The 22,817-nt window shown below is 37.5% G+C and overlaps 1 protein-coding gene across 3 annotated transcripts in view; it reads left to right on the forward strand.

The window, feature by feature from the left end:
* PEX5L (peroxisomal biogenesis factor 5 like) overlaps nucleotides 1–11,484 on the forward strand; it is a gene marked incomplete at its 3' end in the record, with an annotated part of 39,738 nt that extends 28,254 nt beyond the window's left edge. For all 3 annotated transcript variants that reach the window (XM_082003484.1, XM_082003485.1, XM_082003486.1), the window contains 7 exons: nucleotides 4,543–4,659; nucleotides 5,596–5,739; nucleotides 6,596–6,666; nucleotides 7,885–8,082; nucleotides 9,848–10,013; nucleotides 10,386–10,543; nucleotides 11,280–11,484. In XM_082003484.1, the coding sequence (XP_081859610.1) occupies nucleotides 4,543–4,659; nucleotides 5,596–5,739; nucleotides 6,596–6,666; nucleotides 7,885–8,082; nucleotides 9,848–10,013; nucleotides 10,386–10,543; nucleotides 11,280–11,484 (1,059 nt within the window). The remainder of the gene's footprint in view (nucleotides 1–4,542; nucleotides 4,660–5,595; nucleotides 5,740–6,595; nucleotides 6,667–7,884; nucleotides 8,083–9,847; nucleotides 10,014–10,385; nucleotides 10,544–11,279) is intronic.
* Nucleotides 11,485–22,817: the final 11,333 nt, after the last annotated feature.

Genomic DNA, 22,817 nt, shown 5'->3' on the forward strand with positions numbered 1-22,817 from the left:
CTTTGGATGTTTCTATAATATTCTTCAACTGGGAAAGCTCCAGGTGGTAAGATTAGCCAGAAAACTGATCAAGAAAAGGAAGCAAATTTCAGGTTCTTTGTGGCCTAGATCGAAAGAAATTAATTAACAATTCAGTAAATGAAGACACCAAAATTTATCCTCCACCCAGTATTCACTTTAGAGCTTTGGGAATGGTTTTAAGATGTCAAACTCTGAGATTAATGAAGATCTGTGAGGTAATTCTTTCTTAAGAAGGTTTAAAGATGTCTATGCCATTGGGGAATCCTTTAAGAATAAAGAGGCAAGTAAATTAGCTTTTTTACTAGAGAGGGTCCAGATTCACTTGCAGTGACTGGGGGTCTGCAGACCTCTCTAACTTTTTTGTCATTCTGGAAATTGGATTTGATTTTTGCCTCATCCCTTTGCTATAGACGTGAGGGAAGCACAAATAGCCTGAAGTCTTCATGGTTTGCAAGTGCCATACCAAGTATGTTTTAACATAATCTTTCTAATAATTAGCTGTGTTTTACCAAAAATTGGTACTTTTGATTTTTTTTTTTTTAAATGCCAGCATGGGGATTCAGATTGATCCTGTACCTATATTCTGTTAAAATGATTGTTTTATCATCCACGATCCTATTGGTAATGAGTTAGAATAAATAAAAACGAAACCAAGAAAGTGCAAAAACTGACAAATGTCTCCAAGATGGAAAAAAGCAATTTTCATATTTTCTTATTCCACATTTTCCTGATGTAGAGATTAAACTTGAAGATGCCACACTGTTTTGTGAGCTTACGCAAAGGAAATTTTGAGCTGTCCTTCTCAGCATCATTTTATTTACAACATGTCACATGAGCCGTCTGCTCTGTAATATACTGTTATGAAGCATCAGAACATATTACAGCTAAATTATGTGACAACAGTAGGAAGAAGATGGGATTAATTTATTCTATCCTAGGAAAATATAGTCCATGAATCGTCATCATTCCCATGAATACCGGTTAGAATCCTTTCTGTACCTATGATGTGCCTAAGACTGCCTAAACCATATTTTAAACTGGGATGTCAGAGCTTCAGTCATTCAGATACATTTTATTTGGTACTCTCTCAGATCACAATTTTAACTTTGCCTTGATATACATTTTTTATCTATTACTTTACTAAAAAGGCGTATTTCAAATTTTGTTTTGAGGACATATCAGCTAAGGAAATCTTATGTAGTTTGCACATCAGTTTAACTTACTGTGTCTTTCACACTGAAGAGTAAGTTGATGCAGTAATTCAAAGAACCACCACAGAACCGTTCTTTCTTATGCATTGGTCAAGAAAGAGCATCGCAAATTAATTTTTGGCAGTACAGGACAGGCAAAATTCTATTCTAAAAGTTATGAAAATAGGTAAGTTGAGAAATCAGCCAGCAATATTCAGAAGGTACACCCCGCATCCCACCCCCTTTCACTGTATCATAGGAAGTAAAGAGCCTGGAAATATTTTTCCTCCCATTTGTTCAACTGCTTCAGCATATTTTTAAATACTAAGAATAAAAATAGCCCCTCTGAAAAAATGCAGAATATTCTGCTTGGAAATAGTCAGATGGCATGAACATTTTTCCTGGTTGTCATTCTACTTAGCTGCTGCAGATGATCTGAGAATGTGTTAAATGCGTTCAACCGGTCTGAAAACTTTTGGTACGTCCGAAGTAATTTGCCAGCATTAAGGTAGCAAAAACATTGAAATGAGGTAATTGGCACTAGTCACATAGCAAATAGAGTTAAAATTAGATCTAGGAGCCTTGATCCAAAGCCAAATTTTCAGAAACACTCAATATTAATTTAACCCTCCTGCCACCAAAGTAAATGAAAAAATTGCTACTAATGACAGCTGAAGTAGACTTGTGCCTTTAACAAAGGCTGTGTAATATTTACTGTCCTCTTCCTCAAGGACATGAACTCCTCTGCTATTGACATTGTTATTTGTCACGGCAATATTATAGCAATTTATCAGATGCCATGATTGTGCATGATCCAGTTGCTCAGTATAGCTTTGCCATACCAGTTTCAGACCCGCCCCCATGCTGGATGTGCTTAGAAAGCTGTAGCTATGTTCTTAGAAAGAAATGCGGCCCAAACAAGTAAATCTTTGCTTATAGTTGCAAAATAATAGTTGGGCCCTGGCCTGTGTCCAAGTAGCACATGATGAGTTGAGAGATTTGTAACAAAGCAGGTCTTCTCCCCATTACATTTTTCCTCCAGCTTTGACTCACTATAGATAGACATCAAGCATGGCTACTTGAATGCATAGTAAGTAATTCATTAGCTTTTTAAGTGCAGTATGCACACAGTGAACCTCTGTGTGAATTATAAATATGTAATTAAGCAGCAAAATTTGAACTAAAGACCTAAAACCACTTCTATGCTTCCATTATATGATATGCAGAAATGTGATTTGATATGTTTCCAAACCATTGATTCATAAGACAGTTCTGTGGAAAAAATACAAGCAAAAAATCTAATATAAACATCATATATGTATAAGTATATATAGTTTTATAAGTTAATCTGTTTAAAAAGGCATTACTAATTACTTGTCAGTAGTTTTATTAATATTAATCTGTAGGAAAGGGAAATTTCCACTCCTTTACCTCATCATGAATCTCAAAATTACTGCTAGTAAAAACATGGTCAAGTAATTTTTTCTTCAATGCAACGCAGATTTGCACTGAATGCAAAATAGTTGATAGAGACATCTGTTGAACAGGATAGTTTAAGGGATTCAAGTGCCTCTGGTCATGGCTGATAAGAGTAAAAGAGAGCGAGCAATCTGATTCATTATCCTAGGCTTTTCAAGCCCTAAACGGACATTTTAGCACAATCTCACAACTCTTTAAAAGACAAATTTCCTTCAAATTCGGAATGAGAGCAAATTTTGAAACCTCGGAAGTTGTTGTGTAACAGAGTTGTCAAGTTCTGTTCACTTCTATAACAAAGGGTGAAATCTCATCTCCAGGAGTGACTGATTCACATCTGTTTCCTAGTCCCCAGAGGAATATAGCAGGTACCTTCACAGATCCAGTAATTGCATAATTCAGAGTCTCCTGGAAGTGCTGGATATCAGGAGGCACATCCCACAGTAAGAGCCAAAGGGAAATGCCTCTTAGATTTCTAGAGAGGGAATGCACCTTGCCATTTGTGAAGAGCCTTACGATTTACAGCAACCACACCTAATATTAGCCAGCGCAAGTTCTCCTAAGCCTTCCCACCTTTTCTCAAATGTTCTAATTACTGACTCATTCTAGATATAGTAATAGTCTGTGCTTTCCTTTTTCCACGTACCTAAGGAGGGTTGTACCAAGTCATGCAATCACAGACTAAGATCTATTTTTGCAAATCATACCTGGCTGTGGACCAGTGGCAAAGCAGTCAGTCTTGTAATGAAGATTCAGACAAAACTATCTGGACCAGCTTATAATACCTTCAGTTAATTTTGATTAGCACCTCACCCTCAAATAGTTCTGTCTAAACCTCAATAGAATTATTTGTGCTGCTGTCTTTGACATTAATAAGCTGAGAAACTTGCCCTCAGTAGTGTCATTCACTGAAGTTCTGGCCATGACACTATAGGAACTGGAGAAATTTGCACAGGCTCGTAGTGCTGAGCTTATATCCTGCTATGGAACTGCTTTTCAGGGCTTATGACTAATGTGTGGAGGCTGAAAAAACAGCACTTTAACTTGGATTCTCCCCTCTTTTTTTAAAAAAATCTTATTTCTGTTCCTTGGCATAATTTTCTAGTAGCCATAGTGGTTGCCTCATTTTGGTTGTTACACATCCTAAATCTCATTCTTTTTTCATCATTTCTGTTTCTCTTGTATATGCAATTTTCCCTTGTCTTTGAGCTGAATGTTAATCTTACTGTACAATTTTATAATCTTTTATAGATTCCTCTCACCAGCACAGTATAAGATGCAATATTAGGATTTTTCCACTATCGAAAACCCACGTTTTTATTAATTCTCTTGTGCAAACACTCTCTGTCCAAGCTTTGCCATTACTCTTTTACATAGTTGAAAATGATGCTGAATTACCAAAGTGGGATGCTTGTTCTCTTTTAAACTTTTTATCTATTGTTATTCTTTAACATGTTTGCTTAGTGATTTTTTTTTCTTTTTTTAATTCTTCTTTTTTTTGGCCAGGGACTAGCAGCAGTCATTTCCTTCAAATTTTATGTAACAATTTTCTGCTAGCATCAATAAGATGCAGTATAAGCTGCTGCAAATCCTGCTTCAAATAGAACATACACTGCCTCTGAGATAAAGAGTTTTCTGTTGACAAAATGCATTCCAATATGAGAGATGAAATTTAATTATATGGAATTCCAAATTTGTGCTGTAGTATTTCAGTCAGTATGATTATTAATAGAATTAATACTGCTCAGCAAAATTGCCCAACTCAGACCACTGGTAGAAAGAAATTAAAAGCTTACCTGTTTATTTTAAAGTTTTGTTGTTAATTTTTGTCCCTTTTTTCCTCTTTTCCTTCTAGTCAGACACAGAGTTTTGGGATAAAATGCAAGCAGAATGGGAAGAAATGGCTCGCAGAAACTGGATTTCAGAGAACCAGGAAGCACCAGGGCAAGTCACCATCTCAACCATTGAGAAGGTAATACAAAGTTTTTTAATACAGTACATCCTTCCTGTGAAACATTGAGATGAGCCTCAGCTATTCAAGGGAACCCAAGAAAACGCTTCAGACATGGAAGCTAATTTTACCCAAGAGCTCATCCTCTTTAAGTGTCTGTGAGCAGGGTAGATTTAAAAGACCTTACCATAGTGAGAATACATTTAGACTTGCACACAGCCTGAATTCAGCTGAAAGGATCACAATGCAAACTGCTGGATTATGTGCACTTTTGAAGATGGGCACTTAAGAAAGAGCACCAAATAAAAAATCTGAGCTGGCACATTTAAACACTGTTGAGGATAGAAATGATAGAGATTCTGTCTCTCTTCTCCATTCCCTCCATTGTATGTTTTAATTTTATTTATATTATGTGGCTGATATTAGCATACACCCTTTACACTGCAGTGGCAGGAAGAGAAAAAGGCAAAATATAAAGAAACTCTAAAATAAACTCAGGTGCTTGCAACACTGTTTTGTATCTTGAAGGTTAATTGAAGATTTCAGGGTATTAACTGAACAGACATCAGGTTACAAGCACTGCAGGGAGTCAACTGATATGTGCTGTTTACCATCAAACTGGATGTACTGGGCTGACGCTAGGTTCAGTTCTGCTGTTACTGCAAGTCACTGTGAGTTGTTGCCATTACCTTTGACAGGAGCAGGAGGACCCAACACAAGTACCAGTAAGTATAACTTCAGAGCTAAAGTAAAAATAAAGAGAGAAGAAACAAACGTCCAGTGACGCAGATTCTTCTGTACTTTTTGTCATTGAAAAGTCATGGTGGACCTCATACGGTTTTCAGAGAACAGAGGATGATTACATCCAGTTGGAAAATAGTGAGTCATTTAATTTTTACAGAATTGTCATTCCTTGCTACAGTGCTTCATCATGGGTCTACTATCTCTCTTCTCCAGGGTTATTATTTCCATACTGAGAACCCCTTCAAAGACTGGCCTGGTGCTTTTGAGGAAGGACTGAAAAAAATGAAAGAAGGTGACCTGCCAGTTACAATCTTATACCTGGAGGCTGCTATTCTACAAGAACCCAATGATGCAGAGGTATTCACTCATGTGCCTTTTACTGATAAAGGAAAAGGGAACTCCCTTTAGCATGCAATGACAGAATGATTTCGGGGCCCAATCCTTTGCTAGTCATGACTGACTGAAACGAATGCTAACAGTCGTTTTGGAGTAGTGTATGCCTTGAAATAGGTAACGGTGAGCACTTCATAAGATAAGAATCTATTTTTGAAATTATAGCATTTCTAAGTTGTTGTTTAAAAGCATTCAAAAGAGACAATATTTCAAACTTTTCCTTCTTGATGTTTTCAACCATCTTTTAAATACTGCTATTGAAAAGATGAACATTTTTAACAAGAATGTTGACAAATTTTTTAAAGTTATACCAATTTCTGCAATTTTGATGTTTTCAATGAGCATATATTTAAAGTCTGTTTTCTGTGAAACATGAAAAATATTTACAGTGTAATTATCTAGGTCTCTTTGAATCTATTGCTACATTAAATTAAGCAGCAGTATTTTGAAAAGCAGAAAGAATCTCCAGACCCTCTAGAATCCCTTAAACTTATACAACTTAGTAATTGTTCTTCACTGTTTTCCATAAAATTCTAGCAACATTTAAAATGTACAGTAACTCAAATTTAAGAAATCAGTATGTGATCATACATTGACAGAACACCTTTGCATTCATGGATTATAAAAATTATCAGGCCCAAAGATGTTCAAAATTGCATTGATTTGTACTGTTGATATGCACACCGTAGAAAAATCTGTAGTTAGTGCTGGACAGATCTGCTATTTTTATTCACCCCGCTGCTTAACAGTGATATTAGTGTTATTCTCCTTGCATTTGGTTATATATAACAAAATAACGCAATGATGATTATTTTTGCAGGCCTGGCAGTTCCTGGGCATAACACAGGCAGAGAATGAAAATGAGCAGGCAGCCATTGTCGCCCTCCAAAGGTAGATGAAGATAATTGCTAAATAAGGGGTCTGATGAGTATTAGGTAAAGGCTGACTAGGTATATTTAACGTCATACTTACCTTGTAACATGAAGCATTTATTTAACTAAGTAAAACATTGACATAGATATAAATATCTTCCCAGTGACTTCAGAGGGATGCCAAGTGATTAATATTTCTGTTTCATTAAGTAAGTGCAATATTTAATCTAGTAATTTAAGTAGTTGCACAAAAGAAAAGTTACATTGCCTGACAAACATGAATTAGGCATAACGCAAATAAAGTGCCTTTTTGATATTCTAGCTACTTGGCATATTTTCTGTAGTCTGTCCTTTAATGAAGAGGTTTTCTTAACTGAAATGAGCTCTGTTCAGCTGCTGAATACTAAACTGATAACATTTTTAGGTTGATAGAGATGTGAAGATTACAGTATGTTTGTATGTAAAATGTCAGTTTCAAAATATCAGCATTATCATTCTCTTTCTGTAGTGGGTTTTCATGTTTACATTTGAAGTAAGTACCCTCTCCATATTCAATTGCATTAGCAATGCTGACCATCAAGTCACTTCACCTAACGATACTCTAACTTATTTATATGTAACTTATTAGCTTACCTGGATAGAAATCTAAGCGGTTGCCTGATTTAGCGCTTGCTCAAACCTACAGTTCTGAAACAAGCAACAGTGATGTTCACAAAATAGAATAAATTCTGTTTTCAGTTAATGGTATGTAACCATAGAAAGACTACTTGAGTTGATTGGCTCCAGCTTTATCAAAGCAAAATTAAGAATTCAGGATGGCTGAGAAGATTCATATGGATGGAAGAAATGTTTTCAAAATACCTTTTTGTATAGCTGTAAACCATATTAAACTGTTCACTTGAATCTACATAAAGCTTCTCTTCGTTTGCTAGACAGGTACTATAAAAATTAATCTACCTACATTTACTCATAATCTGAAGGATGAAAACAAAACTTGTATGCATACGTTTATGTACATATTTGTGTATGCACAGCAATATGCATACATATAGTGTGTGTATATATACGCATAACGCACTTTTCACAGAAAAATAAGACAAAGTCCCTTTAAAAGTATTATTGGGTAGATTTACTTGTGTGAGTGATTTTTTTTTTTTTTTTTTTTACACAGATTATTTTGGAAGAATTCAAGAACTATGTTTGGCTAAAAATATATCTCAATTTATTTTCTGCCTAGGTGCTTGGAACTACAGCCAAACAACTTAAAAGCTCTGATGGCCCTGGCTGTAAGTTATACTAACACTGGCCACCAACAAGAAGCCTATCAAGCTCTAAGAAACTGGATAAAGCAAAATCCAAAATACAAGTATATAGTGAAAAGCAAAAAAGGGTCTCCAGCACTTACCAGGAGAATGTCTAAGACATCAGATGAAAGGTAAATGCAGTGTAAATCCTGATGGTTGTTAATTTTAACGACATCACTAGAAATGACGGTGTATGCTGTGCCCCCTTACTCTGTAGAAGTCCAGCCTGTTCTCTATGATGGAAGATTCAATGTCTCTAGTGGCAGGAGTGGGAAGCCAAGACAGGACATTTGGTTTAGTGATTGAAGGCCGTATCTTACGCCATTCCTGGAAGCTAAAGAAAAAAAACAAACCCCCAAAACAGCTAAAAAGAGATGCTTTCTCTCAACTCCCATTGCTTTTCTCTGACCCTGTCTCCTGTCTCTGTATTCCCACATCCTGCATGCTCACTATTCAGCTGCTTCAAACCCATACCAGGCCTGTATCCTGCTCTACTTGTGTGTGTTCTTCTTACTGTTCATCGTATTTCCTATGTCCCAACCCAGCCAATCAAATCCAGGAATGATAGCCATTTTGCAATGGGACATGGCTTCAGTTCACTGAAAATATTGGGAGGTAGCATTTGCTTGTTTAAAAGCCGTCCTGGTTCTAAACAAAGAGACAGTGTCGTCATTTTATCTGATTTGAGCCTAGCATATTGTAATGGGAACTGGCAGCCATTTTAAATAACAAAAAAATTCATGAGTTGGCAGCCCTTCATCATGATTTCATGAGGTCAATAAACAACTATACTGAATTGCGAGATGCATGACAAAATCATTAAAGACATAAATGTGATTTATAGAACTCAAACGCTAGGGCTATCTCACTGCTTGTCATTTTGAAGACAGGCGTTATGCTTTACCCTTACCATTAACCAGTCCTGAGTTGAAAAAATAATTTAGTATAACCAAAATAAAATATGAAAATTCCTTTTAATTGCTAAGTGTGTTGTTCTACTTCAGCCTCATCATGCTGACATCTGGTGTTGACATTGCAAAGGTTTTATGAAGCCTACAGTGGGTACAGAAATCTTAAATTTTGGCATCTTTCTTCAGGGGTCTTGGCTAGTCACTTGATCTATTCCTCTTAAGAATGACGACTATTTTTGCCAGTAAAGAACTATTTAACATCTGAGAAACTCATCCAATTTTAATAGTTTTAATAAGCCTTCATGTTATCTCACTTGGTTTCATAGTTGCACTTTGACTTCATAGAATCGTCGAATCATTTAGGTTGGAAAAGATCTTTAAGGTCATCGAGTCCAACCATTAACCTAGCACTGCCAAGTTCACCACTAAACCATGTCCCCAAGTGCCACACCTACATGTCTTTTAAATGCCTTCAGGGATGGTAACTCAACTGCTTCCCTGGGCAGCCTGTTCCAATGCTTGACAACTGTTTCAGTGAAGAAATTTTTCCTAATATCCAATCTGAACCTTCCCTGGCACAACTTGAGGCCATTTCCTCTTGTCCTATCATTTGTTACTTGGGAGAAGAGACTGACACTCTCCTTGCGACAACCTCCTTTCAGGTAGTTGTAAAGAGCGATAAGGTCTCCCCTCAGCCTCCTTTTCTCCAGGCTAAACAACCCCAGTTCCCTCAGCCGTTCCTCACAGGACTCGTTCTCTTCATTATATAGGTGAACTTTTTTATTCCAGACATGAGTTTACAACAGCATCTGGAAGTAAATCTTTGCCATGATAAAGCTGAAGCAGTTTATTTTCAAATTTCAGGAGTACATAACTTCTGATACATCCACTAAAAGGACTTTAATTTCCGGCTATGCAATCAATATTGCAATATTTGTAAAGAACTGTAAGATGGAACTTTCAGTTATTTTTCACCCTTGTCTAGCTCATTACTTGAAGAAGTAAAGGATTTGTACCTGGAGGCTGCTCACCAGAACGGTGATATGATAGACCCTGACTTGCAGACGGGACTTGGAGTTCTCTTCCACCTGAATGGAGAATTTAACAGAGCAATAGATGCATTTAGTGCTGCTTTAACTGTTCGACCAGAGGTATATTTTATGCTTTTACATTTTTAAGAATTTAGCTTTACATGACATTTTCTTTCTCCCTTCTTGTTCAGGCTAATATTAATGAGATGTCACTTCAGACATTAAATTTTTAATACCCGAAATAGAATTGTTAATTACAAGACAGTCCCATTTAGAAGCAGATTTATACATGTCCAATTTCTATCTGTGTGCTGATTAATTGTACTAGTTATATAAAGTTGCCTATAATCATGAGTCAGAACCTCACATTCCATGTCAATTAAGAGAAGTTACAATACTGTTCTTTTCTGCAGTCCTCCTTATGTTGCAAGCAAAAATGAGCTAATATGTCCCTTTTTGACACCTACAGTAGAAAACTTATTTTCTCACCAGGACTATACATTATGGAACCGTCTTGGAGCAACCTTGGCAAACGGAGATCGAAGTGAAGAAGCTGTCGAGGCCTACACACGTGCTTTAGAAATACAACCTGGCTTCATTAGGTCCAGATACAATTTAGGGATAAGCTGCATAAACCTAGGGGCATACAGGTAAGTTACAAAAATGTGTAAACAAAAAAGTCAGGGATCATAACTACCAAGTAAAAATTCATTTTCTAGCTGGAGCTATCCAAGGAAAAAAAAACAACAGAATATAGCTACATAATCTCAGGAACTGCAAAATTTTGTAATTATTTTTACAAAGTACTAAAAAAGGAATGATACTTTTCTTATTCCACAAATTTTACATAACAGAACTACTGAATGTCTATCAAAAGAAATTAAATACCTCATTCAGCAAGGTGCTTAAGCATTTTTTTAGGTCTTAAGTGCAAATACTCTTATTATAATCAGTGGGATTGTTTTCACACACAAACTTAGTCCTGTGCTTAAGAGCTTTTCTAAAAGAAAATATAAGAACCTGTCTTTAGAAGGGAAACCTCAGTTAAACAGCTTCAAGTAGCTAATGTTGTCAAAACCACTTTTGGTACATCCTTCAGGAATCAAGGGTGATATTCCAGGTCCCAACTGTCAGCTTAAGACAGTTAAGATTAAGGGGAATGTCTTGCAATGAAGACAATATCCCCAGACGTATGAATAGACTGAGCTCTGCATTACTATAAGGCACATCCACTTGTTTTAAAGAAAATCAAGCAAGAATAACACAGGGAGACTGATGAACTGCATTGTAAAATAATAAACTTGAGTCTAGCATAGAACTTTAGAAAGTTTTACTCTAGTTGTAAGGAAATTATATAGCTTGTTTCTATCTTCTTCTCTCCTACAGAGAGGCTGTCAGCAATTTTCTCACTGCTCTCAGTTTGCAAAGGAAGAGCAGAAATCAACAACAGGTTCCCCATCCTGCCCTATCAGGCAATATTTGGGCAGCACTTCGAATTGCTCTGTCTATGATGGACCAGCCAGAACTATTTCAAGCTGCCAATGTGGGTGATCTAGACATTCTGTTAAGAGCTTTTAATCTAGAGCCATAATAAAAAGTATCCACAAATTGATTAAATTGTATTAGGAAACAGAGAACTCTTTTATTACTCATCTCAAAATGACCATATTTTCCAGAAGATCATGACTGTGGATCAGTAGGGGAATTCTCTCGGACGTTATTCAAAAAGAGAAAGTTCAAAAGCACAAAATGGTGTAAATATATTCAAACTCAAAGGACTGAAATGAGCTGCGGCTAATCTGATAAAGCCCTGAACTAGATGAAATAGCTGTTTCTGAAGAATCTTCATGCCATGCAAGCTGTATCTCTCTATATATACACAGCTATACACAGAAAAATATATTAAGAACAAACCTAGATAATCATTATTGCACATTAGAATGGCAAGTAATGCGTCCGAGGAACCTGCTTAGTAGCTCATCGCACTGTGCTGACATCCCTTTGCCCTACAACATAGATTCCCTATCCTTTGGTTTCTTTGTTGAAAAGTCTTTTCAAGGTCCATTTTTAACATAGCTCTGAATGCATGTAAAATGGATGTATTTTGTTTTGAACATATTTATTAGCATTCAAGAAAATTTTTGCTTCGAAAGGTACCTTGATTAATTTGGGCCCAATTCTGCAGGCTCATAGAGTTGTAAACCATGTGCAATGTTAAGAGGAACATTGTACATGAAGGTCTATGGGATTAGGCCATGTACATAGGTAAAGCCAAGTGTTGCCAGCAGAAGTGGTAATCTGCACTATAACTGTTGCTGTTTAAACTAGCTATCCCTGATCTTGGACAGAGTATGTCTGCTTCAAAGGAGCTCACAGCAGGATCTGCACCTATCTCTGTCCTTACGCACTTTATTCTTTGTTTTTATAAAATAGTGCTATGCTTTTATTTTACTTACAACAGAATGTTCAGGATAGCCTTGTTGGCATAAAGGACCAAATATAATTTCCTGAGATGTGATGAGAGGGTCTTCAATATTCTTATGTATAAAAAATGCAATACAATATAAACTGAAATATCTAGTAGGAAGATTATTCTATTATGCATCCATTAGGTACTACACACATACATGCATGTGCATGCACATACATATTGTATGTGAATTATGTCATTTCACAACATAATAAACCACAGATCTTTGTTGCAAATGAAGAAAAGTCTTCATAGGAGTTAATACCTGCAGACCACGCTCAAGGGAAAATTTTCCCGGAAAAAAATGGTTCTATATAATGCTTGTAAGATTGAGACTAAGATTTGATCCTGCTGTTATGGCAAACAGCAGCAGAAGTCTCAGTGACCTCCATGACAGCAGTCTAAATCTTTAGATAACATCAGTACTTGTAGCTGCTTAAAAATGTGTATGTGTGTGTGTTTATATATATATACACACACACCATCTTAATTTTCCCTGATTGGATGAATGGGGAATAGTACTGAGGGCAGTACAGTGCCACACGATGAATGGATTGATTTGGCTACAGTCAAACACATTTAGCTCAAGATGAATGTGTCAATCAAAGACAGGAATAGCAATTTTAAGGAGGTAATTTTCAGTTGCTGTTATTTTTAATATTCTTCCTAAATACCAAAAGATAAAAGGTGTAATTAGATGGCTACTGTGTTGATCTGTGGTCAGGAATTCAATGTTCAGGGTGGTGACTGGAATGTGTTAAAGTGGGACCAATAGCACCTTTCCTATAAACAGCATTAAAAGAAAAACCCAGCTCAATCAGCTAGATAAAAAAAAAAAATATCCAACTGCACAGATGACAGAGAAAGAAGCTCTGTGGGAAATGGACAGTTTCACCAGTGCAAACCTAAAGTTTCTTGCAGCTGTCTGTTATTTTGAGCAACCACTTAAAGGAAAATTCCATGTAAGACAGTGTAATCACAGCATCTAATCACCAACTACAGTTTGTTAAATAAAAATAATCAATTCTCATTAAAAAAATAAAAGGCTTACCTCTCACTCCCACAGAATAGAGATGCTGAAACAGCTACAGGAATTTTTTTCAATAGTGCTTTATTAATTAATTGTTTACATATATATTCCTATTTATCAAGCATTTCATAACTGGATTCCTGCAACTTTCTCTAAGGATTGGCTATCAAGGACTGACTGGGAATATAATTTTAGCTAAGTGGGCTGCTGTATGCATATCTGCTGACAACAGTTTGCTCTTTTGCTTTGACAGCGATGTGTGATGACAGCTCTTTATTGACAAGGCAGAGCAGAAGGTGCAGTGCAATTGAATCTGGAAAGTGATGAGAGAGAAGGGAGGCAGCTTTGAGATGAGGCTGTAAAGCAAAGGCATATGTGCTTAGATTTTGCCTGATGCCCTGCCATCACACAAGTTCTTTTAGAATATCCTCTGTGCTGTGCTGTGGGATAATCAATGCTTATCGAGAGGAATTAGCTGTTCAGGAGCTTTATTTTTATACCTTTCAAATAAAAAAATCCCTTAACTGCTTGAATTCTCAGAGTCAGAATGACAAGGGGCATTTGATACTGATGGCAGTTCACTAAACCTATTCTCATCTAGCATGTGGATGAGTAACACAGCAATTCTGTTAGGAAAACCTAATGCAACTTCTAGCCTTCCCAAAAAGAATAAAGTATGTAGCTTTTGATTTATCCTGGGGTGCACTACTCAAAACTGCATTTATCTGCTGATACATGTGCACATCCACGTGACTGGTACAAGGAGAGTTGTCCGTGTAAACCTAGAAGCAAGTCACTGGGGCAGAACTCTGCCTCCCAAGGGGATACTCAGCCCCCCAGTTCATCACAAGCACTGCAGTTCTTCTGTACAGGACACAGGCTACAAAGCCTATCCACAGAGACTGTGTACACTCTTGGACATTGTCCCAACTGTTCTCTCCTGTTGTAGATAGCCTATGGCCAGGTAACCCCATACCACTGACCGAGACTCTGTCTGAGGTAAAGACTAAAGCAGACAGACTTAGAAGGGGATGGTGGCACACCTCAAACTAGACAACAGTTCTGGTCTGCCCTGTGTGGGAGACCGGCCAGTGACTGAGCTCACCTCAAACAGGTCAGTCTCAGCAGCTCTTGATACTTCTGAGGACTTCAATATCCTGGGCTTTATTGTCCTCCTTTAGTCCCCACTGCCAAGCATTGTCAGTGCAAAAGGCAGGATTAGATACAGCTTTGATCTGACCTCCTCGTTGTGTTTCTTAAATATTTGGTGGCAAGCATGTATATTTGCTTGAAACAGCAAGAGGAAACCTGTGAGGAGGCTGCAGCATATTAACACCCTGAAGAAGAAATTAATCTACTCATACTTCTAACTGGTCATGAGGTAGGATAAGTAAGGCGGCTGCTGAACACTAGCAAATTGAGCCTGAGAGCGATAAACAGGAAATCGGTCCTGCTCTCAGTGCTCCCTGTGAGCTCGACCAAGTCAAAACCTCTTGCCATCCCTGACTTACCCGGGTGGGCAAATAACAGCCACTGCACATGATGGCACTGCATGAGAGCAGTGGAATGCCGCCACCTCGCAGACTGCATGGATGAGGTCACCACTCGGGTAAAGGTAACACACAAACACAAGGTTCTGCAGGCCTAAGGAAGCAGTTTTACATAGAGACTAGCAATTTCAGCAGACAAGAGATTAAGAAACATTGCAGGATAATAAATGTACAGCATCTATGGGGTAATGCCAAATGAGAGTGCTGCAGTGGTGTATCATCATCTCCCACCCGTTTCCCCTTCTTGTTACTACCCTCCTTCTCCAGAGGTGATTTATCACTGCCAGGTGATTCTAAGTTTTTGAGTCTTTCTTCTCTTTTATATTTCATGCAATTAAAAAAATGCTTTCCTAATCCCAGCTTGTGACTGTCCCTCTCCCCTGCAAAGCTTTCTGCATATTTATAACCTATAAGTCTGATCCATCAAGCTGCTGAGCATCAAAAGTCTGTAGTCTTCATAGGAGTGCTCAGCATTTTGCATGGTCAGCTCACGTGCATGTATTCAGTTACTGGATGAGAGCTGGCCCTGGATACCACTGCACATGCTGAAAAGGCACCGAAATCAACATGATTATTTATGGAGTGAGGCTTTGCAATGAAAGCAATCGTCTCATTTCTTGCTGTTCTCTTTAAACTGTAACGACCCTAGAAACCTTGTTGACTGGTTTATGTCAGTTTGAAGACTCGATTTGATCTTTACATAAACACACATACATATCTGTATCTAATGGTATTTTCTTATGATCTGATAAATCACAGCACTTGTAAAAATATCGAGAGGGAAGTTCAAATGATAAAACCTCACATGACAATACTGCATGCAACTACATTAACAAATAACCACACTGAAATACAACACAAAACGTGCAGCAATGCTTCTTGAGTATACATCTACAGAATGCATGCAGAAGGCCCACACCTAGGGTATTTTTAAACTATTGATTGGTATCTTCAGCAGGGTATTTTAAAAGTACTTTGCATCTGTCAAAATCAAAACTGAGTTGTTCATGTTTTTTGGAACAGGTTAGACCAAACACAGAGCCCTTTTTAAATCCCATCCTTAGAAATCACTTTGTGTTGTGGATTTCATGTTTGCTTCAGGTGTTTAATTACTGACAGACATCAGTAGTAACAGCTTTTGCAGACATGTTTTAGGATCCTCTTAAGAATTAAAAAGCTAAATGTGCGCAGCTTTCACAGTGAAGACAGATGTTCGGATTTTCACATTTTCTTCTCAAGTCTAAACCAGATAGCACCAAACCAGAGAAAAAGATTCACAAAAACAGTGAAACAACTATTGTCTCTGTCTACACTTATCATGGCCAGACTTTTTAAACTTGCCCACTAGCTTTGAAGGCAGCTCAGTGTCTGACTAACCTTTTTGAAATATGTAGATGTAAAACTTCACAGGATCTGAGTATCTGCTGCATCCACTGATTTCAGCTGCAGACACTTAACTCATCTGAAAGCTCAGAACATCAAGTTAAGCATGAAGAGCTAATGAGCCAATTCAGAAAACTTGGGCCTGTCTGTTCCATGAAAAGGAGGACCCTGTCAACACCAACAGATCAGCCAAGTGATCCTATGAACATCAATAGAGCACGGGCCTCCATAACACAAAAGCCACCACGACAGAAATAAAAACTAACATTACTGGCAGCCACAGAGGGAAAGTGTGAGGCCTAAATCATTGCCTCGGAGCCAGTGAGAACTGGAGTGAAACATAAATTGGTTGTAGATATCTTTTGCCCAAATGTGCATCTGCAATATGAGACGTCTTAGTACTTAGCACAAATAACCTGCACAGTTGAAAAACTGAGATTTGTGGTCACCAGTGTTGTCAGCTTAGCAGTCTGCACAGTGAATTTATGTAATAAATGTTTAATAAAATAATGAGTATTCACAGATAGAAGTGATAGACAAAATGCACTGCACGTTGTGAAAAGAATGGTGGGTATGCAATACAGTATAATCTACTATTCAAAGCTCATCTAGGCTAGAAATCAGATTCCTTCATTATAGTTCTATTTTGGGACTGGTGAAATAAACCAGAGAAAAGGAGCGCCATGCGTGAAGAGATCACTGACACTTTGAACAAACCTAGGCAAAATGAAAAACAAGCACGTCACAATCCACAGAAAGTTTCAGAGCCTCAGCCCACAAAGCAATAGGAATTAGGCATGGGAAAGAGACACAAGGAATCTGAAGTTTCCTAAAATAAGGTGTAACTTTACAAATGCTTGCACATGTGACAGCCCATTGAGCAAGCTTGCATGGTCAAGACTTAATGTGCTTTGATCTTTTTTGCCCTTCCACATTTACAGAATGACATCAACATTGGCTAAAACTTTAAATAGCCTTTTTAATATCAGTAATCTACTGTAAATTCAGAAAAATCAAAATATTTATATTTTATATATCAGAGTATAACATATATAGAGTAAAATAAGACTATACAGTTTTGAGAGGCATTCTGTGTGGCTTCTTCTATATGCTGTAAACTGTTTGAAAACCTTTGCAATCTTGCATCAGTTTTTTTGGCTTTATTTTTAAGCCAACATACAAGAAAGAAGAGACTATAGGGTTGGCAGATACTTTCGCCTGGGCCATCTGAAGAGCCCTGCTGCTGCAGAGACTTACATTGCTCACTTAACTTTTTGTGTTGATAGTTAAGTGTAGGTGCAAGGCTTAGCAGTGAGGTGGGCGGTGGATGCGGAGGTGGGAGTTCAGCCCTACACCTGAATGTTTACATTCTGTTACAAAGGTTCATATTGACTCAGATTGAGAATCTGAGTTTGTAAGGACACATGGAGTAAAAGATTAGTTTCTTACTACAGATAACTTTGCCTCTGTATACTTAGTGCATTATCAGCTGTGTATAATATTAAACACAGAACTGTAGTTTACTGATGCTTTAATCTGATGTTTCCTTGCACTGCTCTTTAAAATAATCTATTTCCTCAAAAATGAACGATGTGCATATTGGATGTATTAAATTTATTAAGGTTATAGATAACTATTTGCAGAGCACCACATCTAATGTAGTATTTTTGTACTGTAATGGAAGCATGCCTTCCTTGGGTTCTTTTCCACATATTAAAATGTATTTATTTACCTGTATTTATAACTGTGCAATTTTTAAGTATGTTTTAAAAATAAACTTTGTCTGTGGCTTCAAATATTTCAAAATCTCTTTTCAATTTGAAAACGGTCTTGACTATAATTACATGAACTGAAAAGAGGGACTGACTTCTCCAATAAAGGATTTTTTTTTAATGAGGCCTTCTATCCTATTGTTTATGATGTGAATATGCTTCTCTGCTTAAAAATTAAGCCCAGAAGAGGCTTTTTTCAGAAATTACCAAACATTTTTAATAAATGTATTGTTACTGTGAGATAGATTTATTTTTATTTCAACATGTTGATCAATTATACTTACAACTGGAATTTATATTAGCTGAGGTCTGGCCCAAAGGATTTTGTGCATATACTCTATATGAGGAAAAAGGGAAAAAAGTAAATCAGAATTTTTCCTGAAGATCATGCAACTGCACACTTCAAAATTAAAACAGAAGTAATAATAATGACAACACAATCTTTCTGAGAAAACAAAGCCAACTTTCAGTGATTGAAATCAAGCAACTTCCCATAAACCATAGTGGGAGTTGGCTAGTGGTATTTTTCAGTTTTGGCTTTCATGTGATGAGGTGAAAGAGCTGACAGCGAAAATGACATTATCTCTATACCTTTGCTATAGGATGCTGACACAAGCACAGACATGAAAGGGGCCTAAAATTCCTGTGCCCCACTGTGGACAGAAAACATGACAGCCAGGAAGGGGGCTGTGACAGTTGCAGCTATCGAGGGCTATTGAGAAAGCAGGACAACATTGGCACGGATCTGAAGGCTGACACTCGCAATGGACACGTGGGTTGCTCCAGGAAAAAAACCCCAGAAGATACAGCCACAGTTTGCCTGAAGAAGGAAAGCTCTGTCAGAAAAGCCAGGTGGCTGCCTATGGCTTTAACCAAAACCCCCTCCCAAAGAGGAAAGGGGAACAGACACTAAAAAGACACTAACACTTAGCAAGCAAGCAACACGTTACTTTTTACACTGGCACGTTTTGCCAGGAGATGTTAAGGCTAGCTTAGTTCTTGCTGTTCAAATCTACCAACAAAGAAGCAGTGTCAACTTGTCAGTTATCTAATACTGCCTTCCACAAGCAGTCCACAAAAGTTAACAGGCACAGATCCTATACAGGAAATTCTTGCATGAGGTCTGGACAGGGCCCTTTAGCTTGCACAAAGAGCCACACTCTCACACCTCTTCCAGTTGTTATAAGTGGTGTGAACACAGTGCGGCATGACTTGCCATGGTCACAAAGGACATCTGTGATAGAAAAGAAACCAAAATAGATCATTAAATTTGGACTTCAGGAGCTGAATCATCTCTACCTTTCTTATCATTCAACAATTTGCATGGCCTCTACTTCCATGTCAGGAAATGTCACTCATAGCTGGGCAGGTTTACCGCTTATCTCTCCTCCAGTCCCATGATCCTATAAAAAGATGAAAGGGTTGCCACCCCTCAGTCTTCTTTTTTGGCCTATTCTTGCATCTACCAAAGAGTCCCAGTGGTCACACTGCTATGTAAAGCCCTTATACATGAGGAAAAAAGACTGCTCCTTTATTGAACAACAGGTCAAATTTCTAAATGAGTATGAGAAGTTACAGATAAGATAAAACTACGATTGAACAGGAGAAGTTTGGGAGTGAAATGACAACACTCTTCCACATGAACATTGTGAGCTCTTGTGTTCAAAGAGCATCAGCTGGCCTAAAAGCTAAAACAAACAAATAAAAAAATCTTACTTTAAATCTTATTTTCTATTTTTGCCATGTTTTATATCCTCTCAGGGCTTGGGGATTTTTATTTTATTTTTTTCCATCCATACAAGTGCTATAACCCACAAGAAATCAAGACTTTCATAAATCTCTTTGTTCCCTATGCAGGTTTTTTAAGTAAAACGCCAAACATGATCATAAAGAATAAGAAAAGAGGGAGCATCAAAACATAGTCTATTTCTCTTCCGTTCAGACAGGAAATAAAGAAGCAAGAATCCACAATCACAAGATGTGAGAATATTTCTTTTTAATTTAAAACAGTTGCAACAACGTCATTCACAACCTTTCTCATCTCAGACAAATACTCTCCAAAATGTTAACAGTGCTTCAAGCAAACAACTCTGAATGGTGCAAAGTAAACCAGTACAGACACTTCCAGGATACAACAGTAAAACCACTGAAAAGTGAACAGAAATCAGAAACTGATCTCAGCCAGTAAGGTAGGAAGGGCAATGGGAAAAGAATGAAAAATCATGTTCAGTTACATATTTTGCATAGTCTTTCAATGCATGAAAACAGCAAAGAAGAAACAAAATGGCTGCTGCCAGGATGGAGAACAAAAGGAATGAATTGGAGATGCTTCTAAAACAATCTAACAAACTCTGGTTGCCTCTGTATTCAGAGTGTGCACTATGACCCAGTGGAGACTGCCTGAGTCAAAGAAAATGGCCTGATTCTGGTTTCAGTTACACCAAAGCAAGTCAGAAGTAATGCCACTGAACCCAGTAGAATTACAAGTGATAGTAGTCCAGAAACACTTAAGCTTGTTTTTAAACCATAGCTTTGAATAAATTAAATTTTTATCCTAATTATATTTTAGCTAGGAATATTAAATAGGAGTTTGTGTCTGCATGTGGAGACTGGGGATTATGACTCAGAATGAGGGGTCTACTGGATCAAGCGTGCTGCTGGGAATGAGAGGGGGAAAGAAAAACAAGGAAGAGTTGTTGAGTTTTTTTTCCTTCCACTCTCCTAACCTAAATGTATCATACGAAAAAGTAAAGATCAGTCTGAGAAAAAAAAAAAGAGCATTATTTGCTGCCAAGTCCTGGCTTGCCATAACTCTCAGGTTAGACTGTCTCAAACAACTCAGTGATTTTTCCTCCTCCACCCTTTTTTGTCAAGAAGCTCTCAGCACAACCCTAACCCTGCAACAGCTATTACAGTACCCAGACACACACCAGTTTCCCCATCAGCCACTGCCCAGGTTGTGCACTGAGGCATGGCCCAGCACAATTAAGTGCATACAAATTTTAGCAGGCAAAGTCTGATAATAGTCGTCTGTTCAGTACATTCTGTTTGACTGTGGCTTCTGCATGCTGAAGTTTAAAAACAACAAAACACAAAGAAAAAAAAACCAAACTCCTCTCCCCAACATTAGGCTGAAGAGTCAGAGTTTACATCCTGCTCCTCCAGATTCATGATGTTCTTCACATGTATCCCATCACAAAAGTGGTATGACTTTACTGGACATTTGAAAAAGGAGGGAAGCCACTACCTTGGGAGATAATTCTTCAAACAGCTGCAAAATTTTAACATACTTCCAAGTGCTAAATTTTAGAAGATCTGTAAGCCTTTCCCCTAAACTGTTCCCTGCACTTCTGACTCACTTGGTAGTTTAGGCAGGAAGCACACTAGAGTAATGAACTGAAAAGAATTTCAGAAGCCAACCTCCTACAGTTCACCTAACACAGCCAGCAAATGGCTCTCCCCTTTCATTTACCTTTTCCAATTTACTTAGAAATCTGCCATCTTTCTAAGTGCACCTGCTATTAACTGAGATCAATCAGTCCCACAGCCATTCCAGTTTTAAGATGTACCAGACAAATGGTTTGCATGAGTCCAAGGTCCATCCTTAATCCTACAAGACCAGCCATACTTCCAGTTTAATAATGAACATTGGAACAACTCTGTTGGCCTTTATTTACCTGAGGTTTCTAAATAAAAAGCTAGTGGCCACCAGATCTTGTTAGTTTATAAATAGCCCTTTAAGTTCATGAGGCAAGAGGGAAGCTGTTGTGTTGAACTTCCTTGGAATATAACTGGGCATTCAAAAAAATTTAAAAAGAAAAAAGAAAAGGAAAGAGAGGCCTTTTGTCCTTTTTCTACTGCCAGAATGAAGAAGCCTAAACATGAATATATGGAAGTTTTGTTCTTTCACTTTAAATAGAAGTTGTATCACTGCATAATTTGCTGATCCCATTTTCAAATCTGGCATTTTTGGTGAAATATACAAATATTCAAAACCTGGAAGAAGAAAAAAAATTATTGGCAGCTTTTATTTTGTCCAGAACTGGTGGCTCAATAATTACAAGGCAGCTGAATCTCACAGGAGCCACTTACAAATGTGCTAGGATGCCGTTCTTTTGTGTCAGTAAGAGCACTAAGTGCAGGAAGCTTTCCCAGCAATTAGGCACCATTTACAGTCCACAGAATTATTCCACTAGAATTTCTCTCATAATCTTTTAAGATCAAAAACTGATTAAAAAAAAAATCAGTGTTTTTGGCTCTGCATGAGGCTACTATATCACCAGAGGGAGAACTATTTTTCCCCAAGTGTTAGAAAAAATAAAATGCCCTACTCATAAACAGATTTTTAATTTGGCTTCTCTTCTGTAGTGTGTAGCTGGCTGAATTTTGCTATTAAACATGCAGGCATTGTCTGCAGAGAAAACGTAATTACATCTCCCTGCCTCTCTTGCACGCTGTAAGGAGGACTGTTTTTTCCTATTTTTTCTGACTGTTCCAATTTTGAGGGCTCAGTAAGATTATACGAAGCAACTCCAGCAACACTCTCTAAGCAGTGGCCAACACTGTAAACCTTTGGGGATTTTTTGGAATCATGAGAGGTTTCACACTCACTGTTGTATTTTTTCTACAATTAGTGTTTTCAGATAAAATTTAAAAACCCACATATATATTCTTGCCTGTGACACAAACTGAAGTAACACCCAAAAAAAGAAAGACAGG

Source organism: Phaethon aethereus, assembly GCF_964289735.1.
Source record: "Phaethon aethereus genome assembly, chromosome: 9".
NCBI lineage: Eukaryota > Metazoa > Chordata > Aves > Phaethontiformes > Phaethontidae > Phaethon > Phaethon aethereus.